Source organism: Pantherophis guttatus, chromosome 2 (genome assembly GCF_059756535.1).
Source record: "Pantherophis guttatus breed Tessera chromosome 2, ASM5975653v1, whole genome shotgun sequence".
Classification (NCBI taxonomy): domain Eukaryota; kingdom Metazoa; phylum Chordata; class Lepidosauria; order Squamata; family Colubridae; genus Pantherophis; species Pantherophis guttatus.
In genome coordinates, this window is record NC_142064.1 from 219,315,835 (window position 1) to 219,340,386 (window position 24,552).

Sequence of the window (24,552 nt, forward strand, 5' to 3'; positions counted from 1 at the left end):
CCTCTGATGATCATGCAGCTCAGCTGGGATCATCAGAGGCTTTTAAAAGCATTTTTTTCTGCAACCTCTTAAGGTTGTAGAAAAAATGCTTTTAAAAGTAAAAAAAAAAGTTGGCCACGCCCACCCAGTCACATTACCTCCCACAAGCCCTGCCCACAGAACTGGTAGTAACAAATTTTACATTTCACCACTGGATCCCATCTTGTTTTTTTTTTAATTATTAGCTGAACTAGGAACTATTTAAAGAAGTTCAGTATGCTAAAGACCGAGTTTTCTTTTCTGAAGCAGCATTACTAGGAAGTGAAAAGATTTTATTGGACCTGTAGGATCCTTAGCTTATTATATTTTTTACATTTTTACATGAATGCTCTAGAAATGGATATTCATGTAAATAGGGCCTGTATTTCTTCTTTCATAATTGCTCTTGAATTGAAGACCATCTGGATGGGTGAAGTGGTAATTAAATCTTCTTTTCCCATTCTGATTCTTTGGCTGATTGCCAAACTGTGAAAGTTAATATTGGACATTTTCAGTTTTAAATCGTCTATTGGCTATAGAAACAGGTGGCAGGAGTTAGAGCTTGAAAATGGCTCCCTGCTAGATCAAGCCACGACTCAAGTCATAGCCAACTAATTGCGTCTGAGTGCTAAGAAAACCCCCTGAAAGATGAGACATACCTTTTTCTGCTGTCATTTCCTTGCAACCAGTATTTATAAATGGGATCAAATAGAACACTGGGTCTCAGAACAAATAGTTGTTGATACCCTGTTTCCCCCAAAATAAGACATCTCCTGATAATAAGCCCAATTGGGCTTTTGAGCGCATGGCAATAAGGCCAAGCGCTTATTTCAGGGTTCAAAAAAATATAAAACAGGGTCTTATTTTCAGGGAAACACGGTAGATAGTGAAATTCCTTTATTTTATAACCACAACAATTGCAAGATGTTCTGGTGATGGCAGTTTAAAAGACAAAACTCTCAATGCAGTTAAATTAACAATGGAAATGCCCCTATGAGGCCAAAGGGCACTGAGTGTGCATTAGCTGAGTCTAACTGAGGAATGGTTACAATTGAACCCCTAGGGATTAGGACTTAGTCACATAATAGTGAAAACGGCTTCCTACAGCAGATCATATGAAAAATATAGAGTTGAGTCTTGGACAGTAGTACCAGTGGTTAATCAACAATATCAACAATGTCAGCTTTTGGAAAGGACTGGACGGGACCAAGGTTCAACGGCTGGAGGGCACCCGCTGTTTGCTGGGATACCTCAATATGTGGCTGCTCTCAAGCCATCGGTGGAGTCTCTTTTAACTCACCTGATATCTTTTTGCTCAATACATAAATTTTATCTTGGGGAGGGTGTGCGGGTGTGTATGTGTGAAGGTGTTGGGATGGATTTGATGGAAGGAATGGGTTTGGAGTGGCTGAATTCAGGGAGAATGAGGGAGTCAGGAGCAGGGTATGGAGCCCCCTCTGCTGAATGTGCAAACAGAAGCAGATGGGGGCTCAGATATGACCCCCGGCTCGGTATGAGTGGGGTGCCTCGCCTGCCGGGGAGGAAGGGGGCCATTGAGGTGGAGGAGGGGATCTCTGGGGTGTTGGGGAGCCGGAGTATTGCGGTTATGGCCAGGAGAGGTAGATATGGCAGGAGCCGAGGGGTAGGCCGCTCTCGGGTAACTAGGACTCACTGTCTCAAAGCGATTACTTGTTCCAGCCCCTCTGGTTCTAGTTCACTGGGCTCGCCTCGTATACCTGGTGACTTGGGATGTCAGGGCCTTGGCCTCAGGCTGCTGCTGTTTAATGCCAGGTCTGTTGTTAACAAGGCCCCCCTCGTTCGGGACTTAATCCTGGAGGAGGGAGCTGACCTGGCATGCATAACTGAGACCTGGCTGGGCCAGGAGGGGGGTGTACCACTCTCAGAGATGTGCCCAGACGGGTTCCAGATATTGCATCAGCCGCAACTCCAGGGAAGGGGTGGAGGAGTGGCAGCTATTGTCCGGAAGAGTCTTTGCCCTCACAGGATCCCTGCCTCTGAGATTGTTGGGTGTGAGTCTCTCCTCTTGAGGTTGGACTCACGGGCTCAGTTGGGCTTGTTGTTGACGTTCCTGCCTCCCAGCTGCGTTATGACAGCCCTGCCTGTGCTGCTAGAGGCAGTAGCCAGGCTGGCGGTGGAGTTCCCCAGGCTTATGGTACTGGGGGACTTCAATTTGCCATCACTTGGCGAATCCTCAGATGCGGCTCAGGAGTTCATGGCTTCCATGACAACCATGGACCTGACCCAAGTAGTTCAGGGTCCGACTCATAGGGGGGGACACACTTTACCTGATGTTTCTCTTGGGGCAGTGGAGATATGATCTGGAATTAAGGAGTATAGATGCTTCTCCCTTGTCGTAGTCAGATCATTTCCTGCTGAGGTTAGACTTCAGGGCGCTACTCCTCCATTGCAGGGAGGTGTTGCCAATTAAGTGGTTCCGCCCCAGGCGCCTAATGGACCCTGAAGGGTTCCAAAGGAACTTGGGGAGATACCTGACTCCCTTGTCCACAGTCCGGCTGAGTCTCTGGTGGCTGCCTGGAATAGGGCAGCATCTGGGGCACTGGACCGGATTGCGCCTTTGCGACCTCTCCATGGCGGTGGATCCAGGAAACCTCCCTGGTTTACCAAGGAGCTCCGGGAGATGAAGCGCCAGAAGAGACGTCTAGAGCAACGCTGGACGACCAGTAACTCCGAATCTGACCGAACACTCTTAAGAGTCTTTATTAGGACTTATTTAGTGGTGATACGGGTGGCAAAATGCTCGCATTTTTCCACACTTATTACATCCTCTGATTCACGCCCAGCTGCCCTATTTAGGGTGACTCACTCCCTCCTTAATGTAGGGGGAGTGGAGGAGCCCTTGCAGGGTAGAGCTGAGGAGTTTGTGCAGTTTCTGTCGGATAAAGTCGCTCAGATTCGGATGAACCTGGAATCTGATTGGGCAATTCCGACCGAGATGACGAGGCAGGTCTTAGTCCCATTGTGTGGGATGAGTTTGAGCCTGTGACTCCTGAGGAAGTGAACAAGGCTGTAGGAGCGATGAGTTCCTCCACTTGTTTGTTGGACCCGTGCCCCTCCTGGCTGGTTTTGGCCAGCAGGGAGGTGACACGAGGCTGGCTCCAGGCTTTAGTTAACATGTCCTTGAGGGAAGGGGCCTTCCTGCAACCATTAAAGGAAGTGGTTGTAAGGCCCCTCCTCAAGAAGCCTTCCCTGGATCCAGCAGAATTAAAGAACTTTCGTCCAGTCTCCAACCTATCCTTTGTGGGAAAGGTTGTAGAGAAAGTGGTGGCACTTCAGCTCCTGTGGTCATTGGAGGAAATGGATTATCTAGACCCTTTTCAGTCTAGCTTCAGGCCTGGCTACAGCATGGAAACTGCTTTGGTCACGCTGATGGATGATCTCTGGTGAGCCTGAGATGGGGGTCATTCCTCCATGTTGGTGCTACTTGACCTCTCAGCGACTTTTGATACCATTGACCATGGTATCCTTCTGGGATGTCTAAGGGAGCTGGGAGTGGGAGGCACCGTGTTACGGTGGTTCTATTTCTCTGGCCTGTCACAATCTGTGTTGGTAGGAGGACAGAGGTCGACCCCTAGGCCCCTTGTTTGCGGAGTGCCTCAGGGCTCGGTCCTCTCTCCCCTCCTATTTAACATCTACATGAAGCCGCTGGGTGAGATAATCTGACAACACAGGGTGAGATATCAGCAATATGCGGATGATACCCAGCTGTATATCTCTACCCCACGTCAATTCAGTGATGCGGTGGATGTGATGTGCCGGTGCCTGGAGGCTGTGAGGGTCTGGATGGGAGTCAACAGGCTCAGACTTAACCCAGACAAGACCGAGTGGCTGTGGGTATTGCCTCCTAAAGACTATGTCGATTGTCCATCCTTGGTTCTGGGGGGGGGAGAAATTGTCCCCCTCAGAACGGGCTCGTAATTTGGGTGATCTCCTAGACTCACAGCTAAGATTAGAGCAACATCTGACTGCTGTGGCTAGGGGGACCTTTGCAGAGGTTCGCCTGGTGCACCAATTGCAACCCTACTTGGATCAGGAGGCTCTCCTCACAGTCACTCATGCCCTTGTCACCTCACAAGGTTAGATTATTGCAACACGCTTTACATGGGGCTACCCTTGAAAAGTGTTTGGAGACTACAGTTGGTCCAGAACACAGTCGCGCGAGCTGTCGTGGGTGCACCTAGGTACACCCACATTACACCAATTCTCGGTGAGCTGCACTGGCTCCCTATTGGTCTCCGGTCACAATTCAAGGTGTTGGTTATTACCTTTAAAGCCCTACATGGCTCAGGGCCAGGTTATCTTCGAAAGCGCCTTCTGCCGCATAGCTCCCAGCGACCAGTAAGATCCCACAGAGTTGGTCTCCTCCGGGTCCCGTCAGCTAAACAATATCGGCTGGTGGGCCGATATTGTGGGAGGGCCTTCTGTGGCTGCCCCAGCTCTCTGTAACCAGTTACCTCCTGAGGTCCGGACCATCCCTGCCCTATTGGCCTTCCGAAAAGCGGTGAAGACCTGGCTTTTCTGGCAGGCCTGGGGCCATTGATCTCACTCTTGTGATCTGGCGAGATCCGGCCATGAATGGTGTGAATGAGTTTTTAATGTTTTTAATGTTTTTAATTTTTCAATGTCTTTTTATAATGATTTTTTAAATGTGAGCTGCCCTGAGTCTTCGGAGAGGGGCGGCATATAAATTTAATTAATTAAATTAAATTAATTAAATCTCTAGCAGGTGCTAGAGTAGTGCTTTTTTTTCTAGTAGCCATCTTTACTAGCTAGCTATTTTTTTTTATTTTTTAGCTAAAATGACTAGCTATTTTTTCCTAGTGCAGGGGTGTCAAACTCACGTCGTCTCGGTGGCATCACGTGATGTATTGGACTTTTGCCCCCTTTGCTAAATGGGGTGTGGGGATGGCCGGCACGTGATGCATCCGGCCCATAGGCCAAGAGTTAACAGCCCTGGACTAGTGGTTCCTTTATTACAGTTTTGTTTTTCATTTAAAATGAAGGATGACACTATATTTTAGCTGGAATGTATATTGCTTGGATGTTTAAGTTACAAAGAAAGGCAATATTCAGATTTTTTGGTTGCAGTATGGAGATTCGTTATGTTTCTGAAACATATATTTGTTGCTCTGTATCAGAAGTTGACACCACCTGTGATTTAAAAAAAAAAACCAATCAGTATTGCAAGACATACTGTACAGTGAACAAATATTTCAGTTTTTTATGTATAACTATTTGTTTCTTCTGAAGGTGAATCATAAATTAGTTGATGATATTTCTTCCAGTTCTGTGTTGTTCATTGTCTTGGCTACTGATCAAATATTTAAGAATAACCTTGAAGGGAAAAAGAAGTAAGGCTGCTCAAACTGTCTGAGTTTTCTCCGTGATACACAGCCGTGGGTGTATTTTGTTCAGGAGCTTGTGGAATATTCTTTGACCACAGCATCCTGTCTGAAATCTTGTTGTAATAGTTTATTGTAAGCATCAGACATCACCTTTAAAATGCAAAACTCAGATTATTTTTAAAAAGATTCTAATCCAAATTAATACTGAAGGAAACGTTATTTTAAAAAATCTTCATTTTTTGCATTCTCCTGTGGCACCAATAACTTCTTCCAGATCACTATCATATATGAAACCATTCAGATGGCTCAGTGAAAACACAAAGAAGCCTAGCAAGAATCTAATTAAAACATGAAGACAAATCTAGCAAGGAATAGTTCAGGTTTTAAAAATTCCAGTGTCTACAAAAGCACAGAATATGGAGAAGAAACAGGAAGAGTGAGAAATCTAAGGGTGGAAAGAAAATATCATTTATAGTTATTGGTGAAACCTGGTTGTTATCTATGATAACTTAATGTAAAGAAATAGCCCAGACAAAATGAGAAAAGTAATATTATACATAAAAGAAATACATATGTCTAAGATAAGGGGATTTGAGACAAAGTCTGTTAGGAGGTATACAGGATGACAAAAAGTGTACAAGATGACAAAACGTAAGCTGTGCTATGTTGCCATTTGATGGATAGAAATTGGTTTAATAATTATGTCTAAGGAAGACTACTCCTTTCACAGCTAAAGATGGTTAGTCCCTAATTCTGGGAGATCGCCTAACCCACAGCTACTCAGGCCTGCAGTGGAGCTGAACTCAATCCAGCCTCTTAAAGCATCTTTGTAGAAATACCTTGCTCGTGCCAGACCAATTAGGAACCACCATCAAAACAACCAATCAGGATCAGGAACAAAATATCAGTAACCTTACCAACCTGCACCAATTTGAAATAACTTGGCTAAAGAATCAAGACACCTGAACATAATGACAGGAGCCCCCTTCCCCCATCAGTTGTTGCTCAGTTATTTGTGATCTACAAAGCAGACTACTTTGCCTCTAAAGATACCAGCCACAGGGCATCTCGTCTAGGTCACCATCATTAAATCCTGAAGCCCCGCTCTGCCCAACAGATACTGCTGTGAAAGATACTACACCCATATACTAACTTACTTTTCGATGCATGGTCTTCAAACATTCTTAAGTACAGTGACATTTTCTCTGAAAAGACTAAAAATATTGTGATTGGCCTATGGGGATTCATTTTGGGGAATATCCCACACACATGCACTGTATTATTTATATGCATATTTACAATTATAAATATTTCATTATACAAAAAAAAGAAAAAAAAGAAGAGCTTCTCTGGGTTTTTTTTCTTTTCTTTGCTTGACTTTCCATTTCTGAGGTGGAAGGAGAGCTTTAACGCCAGACTGATAAAAACTAGAAACCCTTGAGTGGATTCAGTTCAGCAGAAATCCCTTTAAGCCAAGCTTCTAGGAGGATTCATGATGAAGCAGATGTCTCGAAAGGAGTGGAGACAGCCTTGTGATGAGATTGACCTGCATCTGGATAGCTGTTTCTATGAGTAAACTGCAGGAATGGAGGTTTCTGCAGTCAGCTCATGAGCTAAGCAGCTGCTTGTCAAGGGATTTCCATTAAGCTCATATCTGCAATGTAGCCTTATGGAAACAAATTCTGCTAAATCTCATTTCTTAATCACTTTTGGAAATTGCTTTTTAACTGCTTTTCAACTATTAAGAACCTTTTGATCGACAAGCTTTAATATGCACTAGGTGAATTTCTTTTAATCAGTGAAATAAATTTAAAGGTAAGTTTAATATTTTTAAAAAATATCTTTTTGGAATATACAACAAAAGGGTAATTGGAACATGATTTTGGAAATTTATAAATGGACTAAGGGTCCAGGTGGATTTCAAACAAGATTTTGAAATTAATTATAAGAATTGTTCCCAAGGGAAAATGCTATTATTTTGAATTCTTTAAAAAAACATGATAAAATGGGAATGTTAATGTTGGACATTAGAGGGTGCTAGAAGGAACTAAAAATTACTATTAAAGGAGAAAAAACATTTACATTTAACATATTAACATAGAATGGAGCAAAATACCTTAACATAAGATGTGATGAAAGCTATTTTTAAACAACGAACTCAGAAGTTAATCTTAAAAGTCTCCATTACTAAGTTCTGAAGAACAGGAACAAGTTACTAAATAAGACAGATTGGTCTGAAAATGGATTTTAAAATGACAGACTATAAGAATGATGTGGAAAAAGATGCTATATACAAGTGAAACTGGCTGATGTTTTCATAATTAACAGGGATATACAAATAGCAACTGAAAGAACAACTTGGATAATTTATTTATTTTTATATTTGAATTTATATACCGCCCTTCTCCCCCTAGGGACTTAATTGGATTTACAAAGGAAGCCTGTTAAACTTCGGAAGGATTTTGTGAAAAGCATCAAAAATAATGAAGGGGGGGGGAATGCTCTAGAACATTATTTGAAGGGATTAAAGATCAAGATTACTAAAAGTAAAAGGAAGGAATATAACATGGGTTTATTTGATCAAAATGGTTTTATTTAATTGAAATAGGTCTTATTTCTTGTAACCCTGATTAAAACTGAATGACAAGGTTTTAAGGATATGTTTATAGATAAAAGATGAAACATGGGATGAAGAAATAGTTGTACTTTAAGCAGTGGTGAGATTCAGCCAGTTCGCACCACTTCAGGAGAACCAATTGTTAACTTTCTGAGCAGTTTGGCAAACTGATTGTTGGAAGAAATCATTAGGGCAGAGAACCAGTTGTTAAATTACTTGAATCCCACCACTGACTTTACGAGAAGTGATAAATTGTTAAAATTGCTTAAACTTGTGATAATAGGAGAAGTCATCCTTTTTGTTTGCTATATTTTTTCTATTTTTCTCTTTCTTTTTCTTCATTTTCTACTTTTTATTTTTTAATCCTTTTTATTTTTTGTAGTTTATATTAGGTTTTGTCTGTTTAGTATTTTAAAAAAGCACAGCACCATCAAAAGATACAGCCACTGTGAAAATCTACAGATCTACAGACAGAGAGATCTAATCTAGTAGGAAGTAGATTTTCTCAAGAAAGCATGGTGAGAAATTGGGGAAATTCTCAGAAATACAAGAAGGTGTTCTTGAATGATTATGATTTATGTAATACATTTCCTTCAATATGCTCATTATGTGTAACAGTATGTAGTGTGGAAAAATTGTATTTTTGAAGAAAGTCATCTTACACTATCACTGCATTTCAATAGAATCCAGGAAAAGAAATACAGAAGAAATTAATATAAGAATAACATTGATAGGATCTTTGAACTTTGATATGTTATTCAAGATTCCCTCCAAACCACTGATTTACATAAACCTGTAATCTAAAGAATACACAGGAAGTGCATTAAATTGAAAACTATTAATCTGTGCCCAAATGAAAGTTGCAAGCAACATCTCAAGCCTTACTAAGCAACTCCACTTGACTTTTCAAAGTCAAGGATGTTGCTTGGAAGTATTGTTTAAGAAAGGGCAATGATAAATTGGAGATAAGAAATACCATTTGAGGGACAGACAATAGGTCTCTCACCAGTATGTTTTCTGAACTGGGAGTTCTGTATCTGCAATGAAGCCGTTTTGTAACAACACCTACAACTTCACATCAAAATTAATTTTCCTGTAACTAACAAGTTTGGCAATCTTCTGCTTTAATTTAATTATAGATTTGTTTGTTTTCCTAACCTGGTAACCACCAACCATGTTGTTCCTGTCAATTCCAATCAATTAGGCCATTTCCTGGGTAAAAGGAAATTGTGGTCCAATGTTTGAGTTGGGAAGAATATTTTCAATAAACATTCATAATAGCATTATCAAAATTAGCAATCAGCAGTGTATACATGAATGGCAAGTGCTTCTGACAGGTGTCCATTAATAGACTGTGCCATACAGAGTACACACAAATTAATACACCTGGCTGACTGCAGAGTAAAATAAAAGATAAAGGCATTGCAGTTTGTAAAATATCAAGTGCAATTCTATTTAACAAAGCTTTGCTATTTTTGTGCAGCATCTATAACCCTCAATTAGCTACCATAAGAGTAATAACATATAATGATGACATTCCAAAGAGGTTTTCAATGGTTATCAAATGCAAATGGGGGTTGTACGTCATTGTGCTTTTACTTCATTGGCCTGCAATGTTCATACTGGGCTCACATCAAGCTCAGCTGAACAGGGTTTAATAATAGAACACAGATCTCTTTGTATAAGAATGTGAAGGGACCACAGCTTTTAGGCACTGAGATAGGATGGACTCTATGCATTCTAATGCTACAGTGGATTCTGGACTTGACTACTACGTCTCTTACATCCACTGCTATAGTGTAGGTGTCCCACGTTTTAATCTTTTGATTGTGTGTGGTCCGGAATTGTGGGTGTCTTAACTGGTTTAATACTGCATTATAATACAGTATTTTATTAGTAGTTATTCTTTGTAAATTATTCTTTTCAATGATATAAACCAAATCAGGTAAGTGAAATCAAAAAGTATTAAGTATTTCTCTTATTTAAGGTATTTGTATTTGTTTTAAGGTCTTATAGCAGTTGGTTGATTGGCTTCTACTTTGTTTTCAAAAAATTTACAAAGAATAATAATTTTTTAAAGTCAGGCAAGCAGCATTTATTTTAATGAAAGGGTAGAAGAATCCTGAATATTCACTGACATTGGGATTAAATATTAGGTGCATTTCCTCCAGTTATTGATTATTAATGTTTTGGTGAGCTTTATTATTTAAATTTTGAAAGTTGCATTTCCTCTGTGATTATTGTTTCATCTGATAGCTCAAATTTTATTGTTATTCATTAAGTACAATTTCCAATATAGATCCTTAATATTGTTTAGAATTTATTGTAGAGGTAAGTTCAGTCATCTATATTTGTATATAAGAGATATGTGTGTTTATTATCTTTTATTGTAGGTGCATTAGCAAATATCGCCTATCTAGATCTAACTGTTTAGTTAGAGGAGGAAATTAGTTGGCAGTAATTAAACCTGATTTCAGACATCTTAAATTTAGATTTTATGATTCTAAGAACTTTGCATTAGGGTGTAAATATAATTCTTATAAAGCTGTATGTGTGAGGATGGTTTCTTATTACCAATATATCACATAAACATGGCACTTGTTAATAATGAAATGCATTTTATCTATGAAAGCTATTTGTGGAAATTTAAAAAAACAAATGTGTTATTTATTTTGGTATTTTATTTTTTCAAAAGAAAAACAATATTTGTTTTTTCAGAAATTATGCTGGGGGAATGTGGGTGTATTAATGATTAATGTCATTGTAAATAGTTGGTATTAGCATGTTTCCAAAGCACAGCTGCAGTGAATTATCATGTCACTTTTAAGTTATAACCGTGTGTGTTACAAAAATTACTGGGAAGACATTCTTAATCTGATAGAGTAATTAGGCTATCAAATAAATAAATTAATTATGATGAAGTCTTTGAAAGTTGAAAATGCTTCTGTTTTGGAAGCATAATCTGCAATTCATTTAGCTTGAATTGGTTTTCCCCAGCCATTGAGTCTTACTTATTCCTTTACTTCCAATGTTCCCTGCCCCCTTCATCCTTTCATACTGTAAAGGATTTTGGAGTTGAAGGCCAAATCCCATATATGATACTGGGGAGAGTTGAATCAGAGTTAAACTTGAAGTGATGGATATATTTTTGAAGCTATGCATGAAGCTGAAATATAGACTACAGAAATTTAAATATATTTCCTATTATGTACACACAGATATACATCATCCACTCACAGTAACACTCACATATATAGTAAGGCTATGCACTCGGTGAAAATGGTTCAGAACAAGTGTTTTCAAGCTTGTGCAAATGCAGCCCCTCTCTACTATTCATTAAAGCAATCTAATTTTTTTTAGCTGCCTGATGGTTTTATTTGTTTTAACTTGAGTTGTTGGCTGGACAGTTTGGAGACTAATGGAGATGGGTTTTTTTCCTTATCCTGGCTACCTCTTCCCTAAAAGAATCACAAGGAAAATCTTTTTAAAAATGCAATCAAGTCTCTGAAAATATCTGAGTAAAACCTGGCAGGGTTAATATGAGCCACGGAATGTACTACCTATATTTACTTTCATCCTATTCTGTTGACAAATGATTACTATTACTAATATTTTGATTCTTCGCTGTAAACCATTAAGGCATTGTAATTTAACTCGAGCTGTCTGCAATTAGTAAGTTCGAATCTTGCCAGGCTCAAGGTTGACTCAGCCTTCCATCCTTTCTAAGGTAGGTAAATTGAGGACCCAGTTTGTTGGGGGGCAATAAGCTGATTTTGTAAAAACATACAAAAGTATGAAGGCTATTGCTTAACGCATTGTAAGCCGCCCTGAGTCTCCGGAGAAGGGCAGCATATAAATCAAATTTTTTAAAAAAATTCCCTCTTTATCTACTGCTTGATAAATAGGTGGAACCTGTAGGTATTGAAGTCTTTTCCCAACTCTGGTTAATGTGCCAGGAGTCACTTTGTGGAGAAAGAGGCCACAGCAGTAGTATCACATCCCATGTTACCTCTAGAATAGACAGGTGAAATATCTTACAAAGGTGTAACACATATATTACCTTTGAAGACTACCTGGAAGATGTGGTTAGTATAAAATACAGTACCCTACATTTTGGCAGATGAGAGAATTTGTACTAATAATATTAGTGTTTCAGGTTCTGCACTGGTCACTAATAGGCTAAGAATAATTCAAAGTGTGCTAGTTTTCATCTAGGCAGTCCTACATACTTAGGTCCTAAAATATCTTGAGGAATGTCTCCTTCGTGCCATCTACCTACCTTACAGATCCCCAGAGTAGGTATGAAATAGCCTTCCTCCAATGATCTGTATGGTGGCCTCTGTCTTAGGAAGCTAGTGAAAACAAGCTATTTCACAGCATTTTTTGGTTTATTGTGGAGAAAGAAACAAAATAGTCCTTATCTTATTACATTATGAAATTTGATTTGTATTTGTGTGTGTGTGTGTGCTGGCTGATTTTAGGTGAGTTATGGCCTTCTTGTAGAATCATAGTGCTCTATATTTATAGAAAAAAAATAAACAAGGTACTTCATTGCACCTCCAAGGAAACAGGACATGTTTTTATCCATGTTCTTATGATTTCTTGTCAATTATTTGAAAATGGCTTTTGAAGCTTTCTTTTTTCCTTTGAATCCTTGAAAGCTAGGTTTTGAATGGGTTTTTTTTTTTCATATTTTAGGCTATTGCTTAACGCACTGTAAGCTGCCCTGAGTCTCCGGAGAAGGGCGGCATATAAATCAAATTAAAAAAAAAAATTTGCTTCTAAAAATAGACTGACTGATGTTGGTAGTATATCTATCAAAGAATCAGGAAGAATAATTGATGAAGTAACACAAGACTGTAAATATTTTAGTTTTAAAATATGCCCTTGAATATGGGTTTGTGGGAGATATACGTGCTCAATCATTTACATATATCTTTGTGGATTTACTGAAGAAAGATTAAAAATAGATATCCATATTTTTATTCTGTTGAGTAGTTGAAAGAACCTCATTTACTTTCCATTATAGGCATTAAAAGTTGTGATATTCATGTTGTGGTGCCTTTGTAACCAACCAACCATTATTTTTTACTATAACTTTACTATAACTTAAGTCCAAAAAGGAAGATTCTCTCTGTGCCGAGATAAATTTAAAGCTTTCTTTTAATAGATATATATATAAAACAAATGGTAATAAATATATGTATGAAATTATAGACTTCTTCTGTAATAAAGAGCATGGTCTGATGCTGTATGATTATTTGATCATATTTTATTATGCAAAAAACATTTATGATCATTGCTTCTTACTGTTATTGATAAACTTGTTATAGAAATATTTTATAATTCCTCTAAAATTCAGCAATTGGGTGAAAGCTACCTTTTAAGCAATCACATGAGTTCTAAAGCAATTTATTTTGCAGGATGACTAGGTATGAACATGTATGTACAAGCTGTTATAAGAAAAGAATTCCATGAGGACTGTAAATGTGTTTACTGAGCATATTTTTGATGTTTCAACTAGTTGGAAACCTAGATTCTGATAACCCTATGAAATACTGCAATCAAGCAGAATCAAACAGGGTTATACTTGTCTTGTAGATAGTACCTGCTAACCCACAACATATGTGGCTAGTGGAAGGAGAATGGAGGAGAACATGCATCCCTGTCATTCTCACATTTTGTTTTGGAATGCCTGATAGAACATATACTGGAATAGGCATAGTATGATACAATTGTGGGTTTAAAAAAAGAGTGAGGATTCCCTTAAGTTGAAATTTACATATGGTGTCTGCATCCATTAAATTTTTCTGGTAGCAGTACAGAAATGATTTGCCATTGCCTTCTTCAATATAGTTTTCTCAAATTCTCAGTTTAGGATTCCAAATTAATGTGGGAAATGCTATTTCTTAGCTGAAATTGAGGAGCCTTCCAATTTGTTTTAAAGTTTAACTTAATACTGGTTTGTAAGGCTTGCATTGTTAGATTTTACTAGCATGATGCAATGCCCGTGACTGACCCCATGCTAGGCTAGTTATTCTGTACTAAAAACAGAGACAGTCAGGGGTGGGCCATATGCAATCACCCAACATAAGAGTATGCCACTAGAAATTGGAGACAGGATATGTTTTACCAGCATTATCTTTGCAGGCTTACTATCTTTCTTTTTGTAAAAATGGCAATAGTAATAAGCGTGCAGAGCTAATGCAACCATTTTGATTATTAAACTCTCCTGTCCCCAAAGAGGAAGAAATAAAGCCAGAATGCTAAATGACCATATTTTCTAACTCAGAAGCATTATTTTTAAAAAAAATAAAAATATGATCTAGATCTAAAAAAAGGCTCCTCTTTTTATTAGAAAATTTTCTGATTTGCCTCTTTTCTGGTATGCATACAAATCTAGAAGTAGGAGTTTTAATCCAGAAAAATAGAAATATGTATTTGAAAATGTTTCCATATTCCTGCACTGGAATGGAATGGAAACAATTAAGTTCCATGTCAGCCCCATTTGTTTACAAGGCACTCTTGGCATAAATCTTTTAAATGAGTAATCTAAAAGAAAAATGTTTTGTCATTTCTAATATACTTTGATTATATTTTACATATTTAGGCTGGGCTTAGAACACTTCATGATATTGGACCTGAAATTCGGCGAGCTATCTCCTGTGATTTGCAAGAGGATGAACCAGAACAAAATCATCATGAGGAGGAAGAAGTATATAAAGTAAATGGCTGTATGAGAGATGTCTTCAGTTTATAAAATAGACTTTTTGCCCCCTTTACTAAGCAGATGCAAGAATTTCCCCCCACAAAGTAATCAGTGCATTCCATTCATTTCCAAGCTATTTCATTATAGGCTCAAGTTTGAGGCAGTCTTCTATTTTTTGACAAAAGAATTCCTTTAGTTACCAAACATGGTCATCAGTAGAAAATAATGTCACAAAGGAAATAGATATGGAACATGGAAGCAGTAATACCCACACTACTAAAGCTCATTGAAATTACAGTACTAGTTAGTGAAGGCAAGCTACTAGTGTTCCCTTTGCACATGTGTCAGAAGGTGGGGCATATGCTCTGTTCTGTTTTGTTCAAAGCACTGCCAGCTAAATAGATCCCTTATCATGCTTATGGCATCTTCCACATGGGCAACTGAGTATCATGCAGAGATGATGGTGTTTATAAGCCAATGACTGTCACAAGGCTTCCGTGAGTTCTTGGTATTTGAGGAAAGGCACATCAAATTATTTTGGATGTTTTACCATTTATTCAAAAAGCACATCAAAGTAAGCAAACTACTTTTAATTTCACCACATTTCTCATCAAGTTATGAGAAAGGCCATTTCTGTTCTTCCTCCTGCTGCCTGCAGCATCTTGAGATTTTTAAAAAATGCAACCTTTTTCTGTATTCAAAATTATAGCCTAAGTTTGATCTATATGTTTTCAAGCTATAATGTTGAACTGACAGATTGAACATTGGCTGTATTAATTCTTCTTCCCTCAGCTCTAGCTGCTGACCACTTCCATCTCTCTTCAAATCTAAATCTGTATTGGGTAGAGAAAGTCTTACAGCACATTATCCTTTTTGAGTCTTCAGAGAATCTTCCTCTGGAGCTCACCCAACAACTCTCTTCAATAATCTTCTCCTTTTCCAAATTTGTCCTTGACCCAACAAGACTTCAGCACTATAACACTACCAGATGCAATATAGGTGCACAAGCCAATATTATAGTAAATATTACAACCCAAATTTTCCACAACAATCACTAAATAGTTACATCTTAGGTGTCAGCCATTACATCTCTCTCCATCAAAATCCTTTTTTTCAATTCTTTCCCTCTTTTTTAAAGACTCTACTTTTGATGTCAGCTCAAAAGCCCCTTCTTCCCCTATGACAACATTTTCCTATGAGAATTTCTACTGTCAACTTCTACTTACCTATTCCTAAAATGAAATGTTTGCTTAGGGTGTCTGAGTATGAGAATAGCAAGAAAGAAGTTGTGGCTAGATGCAGACCATCCAAATAACCCTGCTCCATTCCTAGGGAAGAACAACTTCCAGAACCAATAGTGTTTCAACTGTTGTAATCAGTGTCCCCAAGATACTTTTTTCAAGAGGCAACTGGACTTTAGTGTTTTAATTTGAAGATGTTTCACTTCACATCCAAGAAGCTTCTTCAGCTCTGATTGGATAGTGGGGAATGGAAGGATTTATATTCCTTGCAGACAGCTGGTCATTTGCATCCTTTTAGAGAGTCATTGAGGCCACTTGGAGGTTTATTTGTGTCCTCAGGGTCACCTGAGTAGTGCTTGGATCTAAATGGTTCCTGTAGTCTACAATTTTTCTGGAAATCCATTTGTACTCCCACACCATTCAAAGGATGTTCATCCCAAACTGCATAGCTAAATGTCTATGGAGATTCTCAGTCATCCAGGTCATGGCCTGGATGACTGAGAATCTCCATAGTCATTGTAGCCAGTGGATTTTCTGGCATTGGAAATTGTCCTCCCTTAGAACTATTAGTCAGCTGCAAATGCTGGACTATGACTGTACCTCTGGTTGACATGACTCTTATAGACTGACTCTGTGGTTTCTATAAACTTTGTTCAACTCTTGTCTTGAGGGTCAGCTGGCAGCAAAATTTCCATCAAACTGCAACTGTGGGAAGCATTTCTGCTGAAAGTTGGCTTATTTTTCTGAATTCTTTCTATTCCAGCTGGTCGCTGAAGGTTCTAGTATTTAATGTTAAGAAATGGTGCCCTGTGTTTTGTTTTTCCCTTTTCATACTTTTTAAAAATTTAGCATCTTTAGATTGAGAAAGCAGGGGCTGTTTCACTTTTTGAGGTGAAGGTTAAGATATTGTGGCCATCTCAAAAAATATTTGTCTATATTTTCTCTTTGTCATGCTATTTTCCTGAGTCTTGGCAAGTTCCCAGGATGTCTTTGCAAAAGATATTTTTCATGCATCCCTCTAAATCTTACTTGAATTCTCTGTCTCATCACAAATTTAGACATGAATCATGCATAAAAGTTTGCCCATTTTTTAAGGAAAAGTAATGGTTGCTGTTTGGACTTCTTACCCAAATGATGGCTAATAGTCTACTGTTTCAGGGTACTGCCTGAATGAAAATGTTATCTATAGTTTGCAAAATTAAGATCCATCAAACTGAGGATTTATTAAATCACAAGCTTTGTATACAGAAAATATTTGGATGCTAAGTACAGGTAAAGTGAGTATCTGGATACAATGCTGGGGCTAAACCCAGCATAAAACAATTCCCACATTTATCTTTGAATTTTCAGAGGCATCCAGTTGTAGTAATCCAGAAATGCTATTCTGACAACTGAACAAAAAATATTCCTGCTATTTAACTGAGAATAGAGCAATCACTGTTAGAACCAATCAGAGCTAAGACTTCAAGGCTATTTCCTCCCACCAGTTATCATTGTATCTGTCTTCTTTAGATTGAGTTCCAAGAAATACCACTCCTATCTCACTTTTAACTTTAGCATCTTCTTGGTTAGTTATAAAAACTCATAAACTTTCTTTTAACGGGGAAGTCAGATACTTAACAGAATATAACAGAATAACAGAGTTGGAAGGTACCTTGGAGGTCTTCTAGTCCAACCCCCTGCCCAGGCAGGAAACTCTGTATCATTTCAGATAAATCTTTGTCCAATCTCTTCTTAAAAACTTCCAGTGTTGAAAAACTTCTGGAGGCAAATCTTTCCACTGATTAATTGTTCTAACTGTCAGAAAATTTCTTCTTAGTTCTAGGTTGATTCTCTCCTTGATTAGTTTCCTTCCGTTGCTTCTTGTCCTGCCTTCAAGTGCTTTAGAGAATAGGTTGACTTCCTCTTCTTTGTGGCAACCCTGAGTTATTAGAACAGTGCTATCATATCACCCCTAGTCCTTTTCATTAAACTAGACTTACCCAATTCCAGCAACCCTTCTTTATATGTTTTAGCCTCCAGTCCCCTAATCATCTTTGTTGCTCTTCTTTGCACACTTTCCAGATGTCTCAACATCTTTTTTACATTGTGGCGACCAAAACTGGATGCAGTATTCCAAGTGTGGTCTTACCAAGGCATTAAGGATAACTTTCTGTTTGCTGCCTGAGAACAAAATCACAGAATTCCCAAGATTTTTGGTCATGTCACTGTAGTTGTGGAATGACTTTATCATATAATTGTAACAACAAATCGTAACAAGCACTATGCTCTTTAAAATATAGCTTATAAAACTTTTGGGGAGAATTGGGTAATACAGTTTGCTTAGCTGTGAATCTGGGTCTGTATGATGTAGTTTCTCTCTCTTTCTCTGTGTGAATAGTTTAACAAAATAATCTATTCTTGGCACATTTCCAATTGCAGTGTGATATAATTGCAGTGATCATAGGTAGCTCCTATATCACATAGAAGACTGTTTAGAAGAGGGTATTGTGGTATTATGGCAATGTGACTGTCTGACCTGAGGATGGCAAGCGAACCCACACAGGATATGCACATGAAGACAAACTAACTAATATTATGTTATTAATTGATTATCACTTTTTATATTTCAGAGAAATGGTGCCCTGTTTGGAAACCATATCAATCATGTTAGCACTGATACAAGGGATTCATTTCAACAGATCAATACTACCCATCGCCCCCTGCATGTGCAAAGGCCACTGGTTTCGTGTATGGTGGACACGAATGAGAAAAATGTGCATCCACCAACAGGAAACTCTTTATTCCATAATCATCATAGCCATCACAACCACAACTCAGTAGGGAAGCAAGTTCCAAACTCCACAAACGCTAACCTTAATAATGCCAACATGTCCAAGATGGTAAACAGAAAACATGCAAGCACTGGAAGTCATGAACATATGTTGGAAACTGGGAGCCATTCATACTCCAGAAAAGATCACCGTGAACAACGTAGACGATCATCCAAAAAGAGGTAAATCCCAATATATTTTTATAGTGTAAACTAAAACGTTACATTTGGTTGAAAATGCCAATCCTTGTGTTACTTTTTTTTAACACCTTGAACTGTTATATTTGATTGTCTAATTTATTCATTATTCATTATTTATTCATTGTCTAGTTTAATTTTAACATAACTCCGTTGAATTGCTTGATTAAATTGTAGCTTACATTTTTCAACTATTATCATTCTTTGGGCTGTGTGATTTATTTTATTTAGATCCTGCCCTTATTATTTTTATAAACAAGGCAGCAAACATACCTAATACTTCTCCTTCTTCCTATTTTCCTTTCAACAACAACCCTATGAGGGGAGTTGGCCTGAGATAGAGTGACTGGCCCAAATTCATCCAATGGCTTTCAGTTTAAAGAGGGATTACAACGCATGGTCTTCCAGTTTCTAGCCTGGTGCCTCAGGCCACTAGACCAAACTAGCTCTTTATTGGTCAGATTAATACAATCAGATAAATTCAACAACATTAATAGTTAGATCGTTGCATCATTGGGGTAGAAAGATGTCTAAAGAGGATAAGCCAAAAATCACTTAAGACAAATTGTTGCTTCTTTCTTTCATCATAGTAATTTATGAATTAAATCCTGTGGGAAAGTTTTGGTAAATACAAATGTATCCATTGATAAGTACAATATAACATTTACTTTCTCATCATTTCATTAAAATTCATTATACTTCTTTCTCCATATTCTTTTTTTCTAGTAGAGGTCGTTATTATGAAACTTACATTAGGTAAGTATATATAAGGTCATATCATGGAAAACAGCACTTCATGCTTCAATAAAACTTATTGAAACAAATCATATAAGCCTTTTTCAGTCATTATCTTTGCAGATGATGCTGAAGCATGAAACTAAGGGCTATTGGCCTTCAACATAGCATATGATATGAACATAGCTTTGGTCCATATGCTGAGCATGAACATTGAGCGGTATGCATGGAAATCTCCGTGCAGTCCTGAACAGTTGAATATACATTTTGGCTTAGCTGTAGTTGTGGATGTATCCTGATGCACAATATTAGGACTAGAATTGCAAGACTACCTACTGACCTTATCAAAATACCAGAGTTGGACTTTAACCTACATTTTTATGAGGTGTTCAGTTAGGAAGGAATGTCACAGTGGTACAGAATAGTATCTCCAACTAAGGCTGGAAAATTCACGTCCGAAATTATATAAACCACTTTTCAGCAGAATAGGCAAGTTGGACAAATGGTTTGACACAATACAAGGAACTTCCTATGAATTCCAAACCATTTTGCATGTTGATGCTATTAGAAATTATGCAGAACATTATGGCCTTTCTTAGAACTAGGTTAAAATAGAACTTCATGTTTCTACCACTGATTTATATTTCCCTTGTATCTATCAGTATCCCTATGACAGCACTGTTTAATTTTCCCAGCTCCCTATAAGAGGCAGCCAATTTACTGAAATTGGAAATAGAATGAAACTGCAGTATATATTTCTTTTACTTGCCATCACTGGGAAGTTATAAACCAATTAATCTAGAGGATAATATCCACTTCCAAGTCACAACTGTGTTTTGAAAAAAGAAAAAAATAGAAGTGAGGCCAAATAAATAAACAGGCAAAAGGAGAGTACAATTTCTCAATAGCCTGAGTGTCTCAGTGGTAGAATTCTTCAACCTGAGGAGGCCAGGTATGCAAATTGATTTTACTGAATAACAGAGTTGGAAAGGACCTTGGAAGTTTTCTAGTCAACCTCCTGCTCAGGCAGGAAACCCTAAACCATTTCAAATGGTCATCCAATCTCTTCTTTAAAACTTCCATTGTTGGAGCATTCACAACTTCTAGAGGCAAGTTGTTAAACTGATTAATTGTTCTAACTGTCAGGAAATTTCTCCTTAGTTCTAGGTTGCTTCTCTCCTTGACTAATTTCCATCCATTGCTTCTTGTCCTGCCAAGCTTTCTTATCGTTTCTTATCAGTGGTTGAATTCTTTCTTTTAGGAAGGCATTCAGTCTATAGAAAGTATAGTAAAGTTTACTTGATTATATTATATGCCCTGTTGACTTTTACTACTGGTAGCCTCAATTTACAACCATTCACTTTGTGATCATTTGAAATAACAATGACCCTGAAAAAAAGTGACTCACAACCATTCCTCGCGCTTACAACTGTCACAGCATTGCCACAGTCACATGACAAAATTTGGCCACTTGGTAATCGGCATGTATTAATAGTTGCAGTATCATAGGGTCATGTGATCACCATTTGCAACCTTCCCAGACAGCTTCCAACAAGCAAAGTCAATGGAGGAAGCTGGATTCGCTTAATGACACACGATTCAGTTAATAGCTGCAGTGATTTGTTTAATAACTTTGCAAGAATGTCATAAAAATGGCTATGACTCACTTAACAACTGCCTTGCTTACTGTGGCAGTAGAAATCCTGATCCCAATTGTGGTTGTAAGTCAAGGACAACCTATGTATGTTTTGGGGTTTTTTTTCAGTCTTACTTTTGTTCTTTTAAATCCTTTTATTTTAAAAAGCTCTTGCTAATTTGATTTGGGAAAAGATAGGGAGGGAAGGATTTACGTGTTTTTTATATAAAAAGTAATAAAATATCTCTGTTCTAACTATAGATCAGAATCGGGTGATAGACATTTACCTACAATTTGCCGAGAAGAGCATGAAATTAGAGATTATTATAATGATGATTGCTACCTAGATGATCAGGAATATTTTAGTGGTGATGAGTATTATGAAGAAGACAGTATGTTGTCAGGAAACTGGTAAGTTTAAGTTCCATTAAAAAGAAATAATGTAGCAGCTCTTGTACATCAGAGATGAGATCCTGAGATATAACATCTCAGATAGCTTATTCAGTTTGTGAATGCCTTGAGTGGATCCCACCTCCCCCAGCCCCTGCCCTCAGTTTCCTCCTCACCACTGCTGGAACTCCTGAAAGAACTCCCTCAATAGGGTTGTCTGTTCCATGCTTCACCTTCTTCCTTGAAAAGAAAGGCAGAAGACTGACAAGATTCAGGAGTAGATCCTAACATTTCCTTTCTTCATGATGGGGAAAAGAGGACCCTGAAAGACCTGCTGTTTCTAAGAGGATATAAGGAACAATGATTTCCATTATCCTCCAGCATGAAGAAACCAATAGCATCTGGTGGCCTGGAGGAACTTCAGTTCTTCTCCTCTCACTTACAAATCTACTCAGAGATAAAAGTAAAGGTTCCCCTCGCACATATGTGCTAGTCGTTCCTGACTCTAGGGCGCGGTGCTCATCTCCGTTTCAAAGCCAAAAAGCCAGCGCTGTCCAAAGACGTCGTCATGTGGCCGGCATGACTAAACGCCAAAGGCACATGGAACATTGTTACCTTCCCACCAAAGGTGGTCCCTATTTGTCTACTTGCATTTTTTATGTGCTTTCGAACTGCTAGGTTGGCAGAAGCTAGGACAAGTAACGGGAGCTTACCCCATTACGCGGCACTAGGGATTCAAACCACTGAGCTGCCGACCTTTCAATTGACAAGCTCACCATCTTAGCCACTGAACCACCATGTCCCAGAGATAGGTGTCACTAAATTATGTGTCATTTGTATTTAAAAATAGAAAATTGACTGTGAAATATAAACATAACTCCAAAATAAATTTGCTGGAGAATGAGTTGGTTACTTTAAATCAATGTAATGCTGTCCAGATATATTAGAATACAAGATTTAGATTCAGTTTGTGCATTCCTGACCCAGGTGGGAAATTCTGGATACCTGACTGAGAAGGCATCAGGGATGGGTTCTACTTACTGTACCTTTACTACCGGTTCACAACGGGGCTGCACGCACTTGCTTGCTTCTGCGCCTGCTTCTTGTTTCCTGATGACATCGGGGTCGGTGGGCAGAGCCTCCCGCTGGTTTTACTACCAGTTCTATAGAACCGGTCTGAACTGGGGGCAACCCACCACTGGAACGCATGCTAGATATCAATCACTATTACTGTTTTCCTTCTTAAAAATTACTTTAGTGTTTTGTTTTTGTTTTTGTTTGCGGGGGAAGGTAGTTCATAATTTTGGCCAAGTTACACATTTTGGGAGCCCTCAGTTTTCTATGGTGATCACTACCAATTATCTGTTTCTTTACCTTTAGGCATTCTCACGACTACCATAGCACATATCATTGTAATGATTTAGATTTTGAACGGCCAAAGGGTTATCATCACCCACATGGTTTTTTTGAGGAAGATGACTCACCCGTGTATTATGATTCCAAAAGATCTCCTAGGAGACGGCTGCTACCTCCAACACCTACATGTGAGTTCACTACAAAAGCTGGCTTCGTGGATGTGTTTGCTTTACTATTAGACCCATTGTGTATTCTCTGCCTATGCTCTCAACCTTAGTTGATTTAAGTCATACAAAGGGGACATCCCAGTGACCCAAGGGGAAAGGAAGCAAGGAGGAGGTTTTTTTGGGTGTGTGTGTGTGTGTGCTTCCTGTAGCTTCTCATGTCTCCTTTTTATAACTGAGGACCATTATTGGATTTCATACAAAATTATAACAGAAGAATGAGCTCATTCACAGAATAACAACATGATCAAAAATTATGGATTAATTTACCTTTATATTTGGATTGCTTACAATAGTTGCCGTTCCCCCACACTTCTGGAAATGTGTCCTTAATATTCTCCAACTGCCAAAATTAGAGTTGATGCATATTTTAATTAGTTCAGATGGCTGCAATTTAACATTTAATTTTGTTTAACGAAATAGCACGGCTTCTCCACAGAGAAGCCTTTTGAAAATGAGAGAATTTAATAACTAAAAATGCACAAACCCCATAATAAACATCGAAGTTAATATTAACTTGGGGAAAATACATATTCATAAATAATAAAATAACGTTGTAAGATATAAGACTGTGCCATGGTATGACACTAACACTTCTCTGCAATATCTATAAGGAGCCAAGCCTTATCTGGAAAAAAAATTGTAGCTGCTAAAAAGGTGCTGCATGCAGGTGCTACATTCACACTTCTGCATGTTCTATAGCAGGTTTTCCCAACCTCAGCAACTTTAAGATGCGTGGACTTCAATTCCCAGAATTCTCCAGTCAGCATGCTACCACATTGCTTCACACGCTGATAACCAATACACTATTCATATGTAAATAATGCTTAAGACACAACAATAACAATGTTGGGATGAGACAAAGACAGAGACAGAGAGATTGGCCTAAAGTCACCCAGATGGCTTTCATGCATAAGCAGGGTCTAGAATTCACAACCTCCTGGTTTCTAGGCCAGAAACTCTAGGGATCACATGAGCACAAAGCTCATTCTTCAAAGTTTGAGGAAAACTTTTAGTTCTCCCTTACAAATTAAGAAAAAGGAGGGGAGAGAGGGAAGCATGTAAGTGATCCTTATGAAACACAGATGTCGCAAGACTGTAATGATTAGAAATTTGATTTTCATAGAAGCTTGACCCATACTTTACTCAGTCTTACATCACTCAGTCCTGCATCACTTTGGATATTCAGTAAAGGCACAAACATTTCTTAGAAATTAACACTCTTTAGCAAG

At 38.3% G+C, this 24,552-nt stretch overlaps 1 protein-coding gene and 1 long non-coding RNA gene across 20 annotated transcripts in view; one reads left to right on the forward strand and one right to left on the reverse strand.

The window, feature by feature from the left end:
* CACNA1D (calcium voltage-gated channel subunit alpha1 D) overlaps window positions 1–24,552 on the forward strand; it is a 240,478-nt gene that overhangs the window by 208,528 nt on the left and 7,398 nt on the right. For 11 of the 19 annotated variants that reach the window (XM_087887840.1, XM_087887843.1, XM_087887847.1 and 8 more), the window contains 5 exons: window positions 14,630–14,743; window positions 18,582–18,964; window positions 19,706–19,735; window positions 21,612–21,761; window positions 23,121–23,284. In XM_087887840.1, coding sequence (XP_087743966.1) covers window positions 14,630–14,743; window positions 18,582–18,964; window positions 19,706–19,735; window positions 21,612–21,761; window positions 23,121–23,284 — 841 coding nt within the window. The remainder of the gene's footprint in view (window positions 1–14,629; window positions 14,744–18,581; window positions 18,965–19,705; window positions 19,736–21,611; window positions 21,762–23,120; window positions 23,285–24,552) is intronic. The other 8 variants (XM_087887838.1, XM_087887844.1, XM_034437137.3 and 5 more) reach the window with 2 other exon arrangements.
* LOC148115524 (uncharacterized) lies at window positions 5,074–23,665 on the reverse strand. The gene is made up of 2 exons (XR_015732660.1): window positions 23,591–23,665; window positions 5,074–5,208 (listed from the first exon to the last, which is right to left on the reverse strand). It is a non-coding gene; the product is annotated as an uncharacterized LOC148115524 (long non-coding RNA).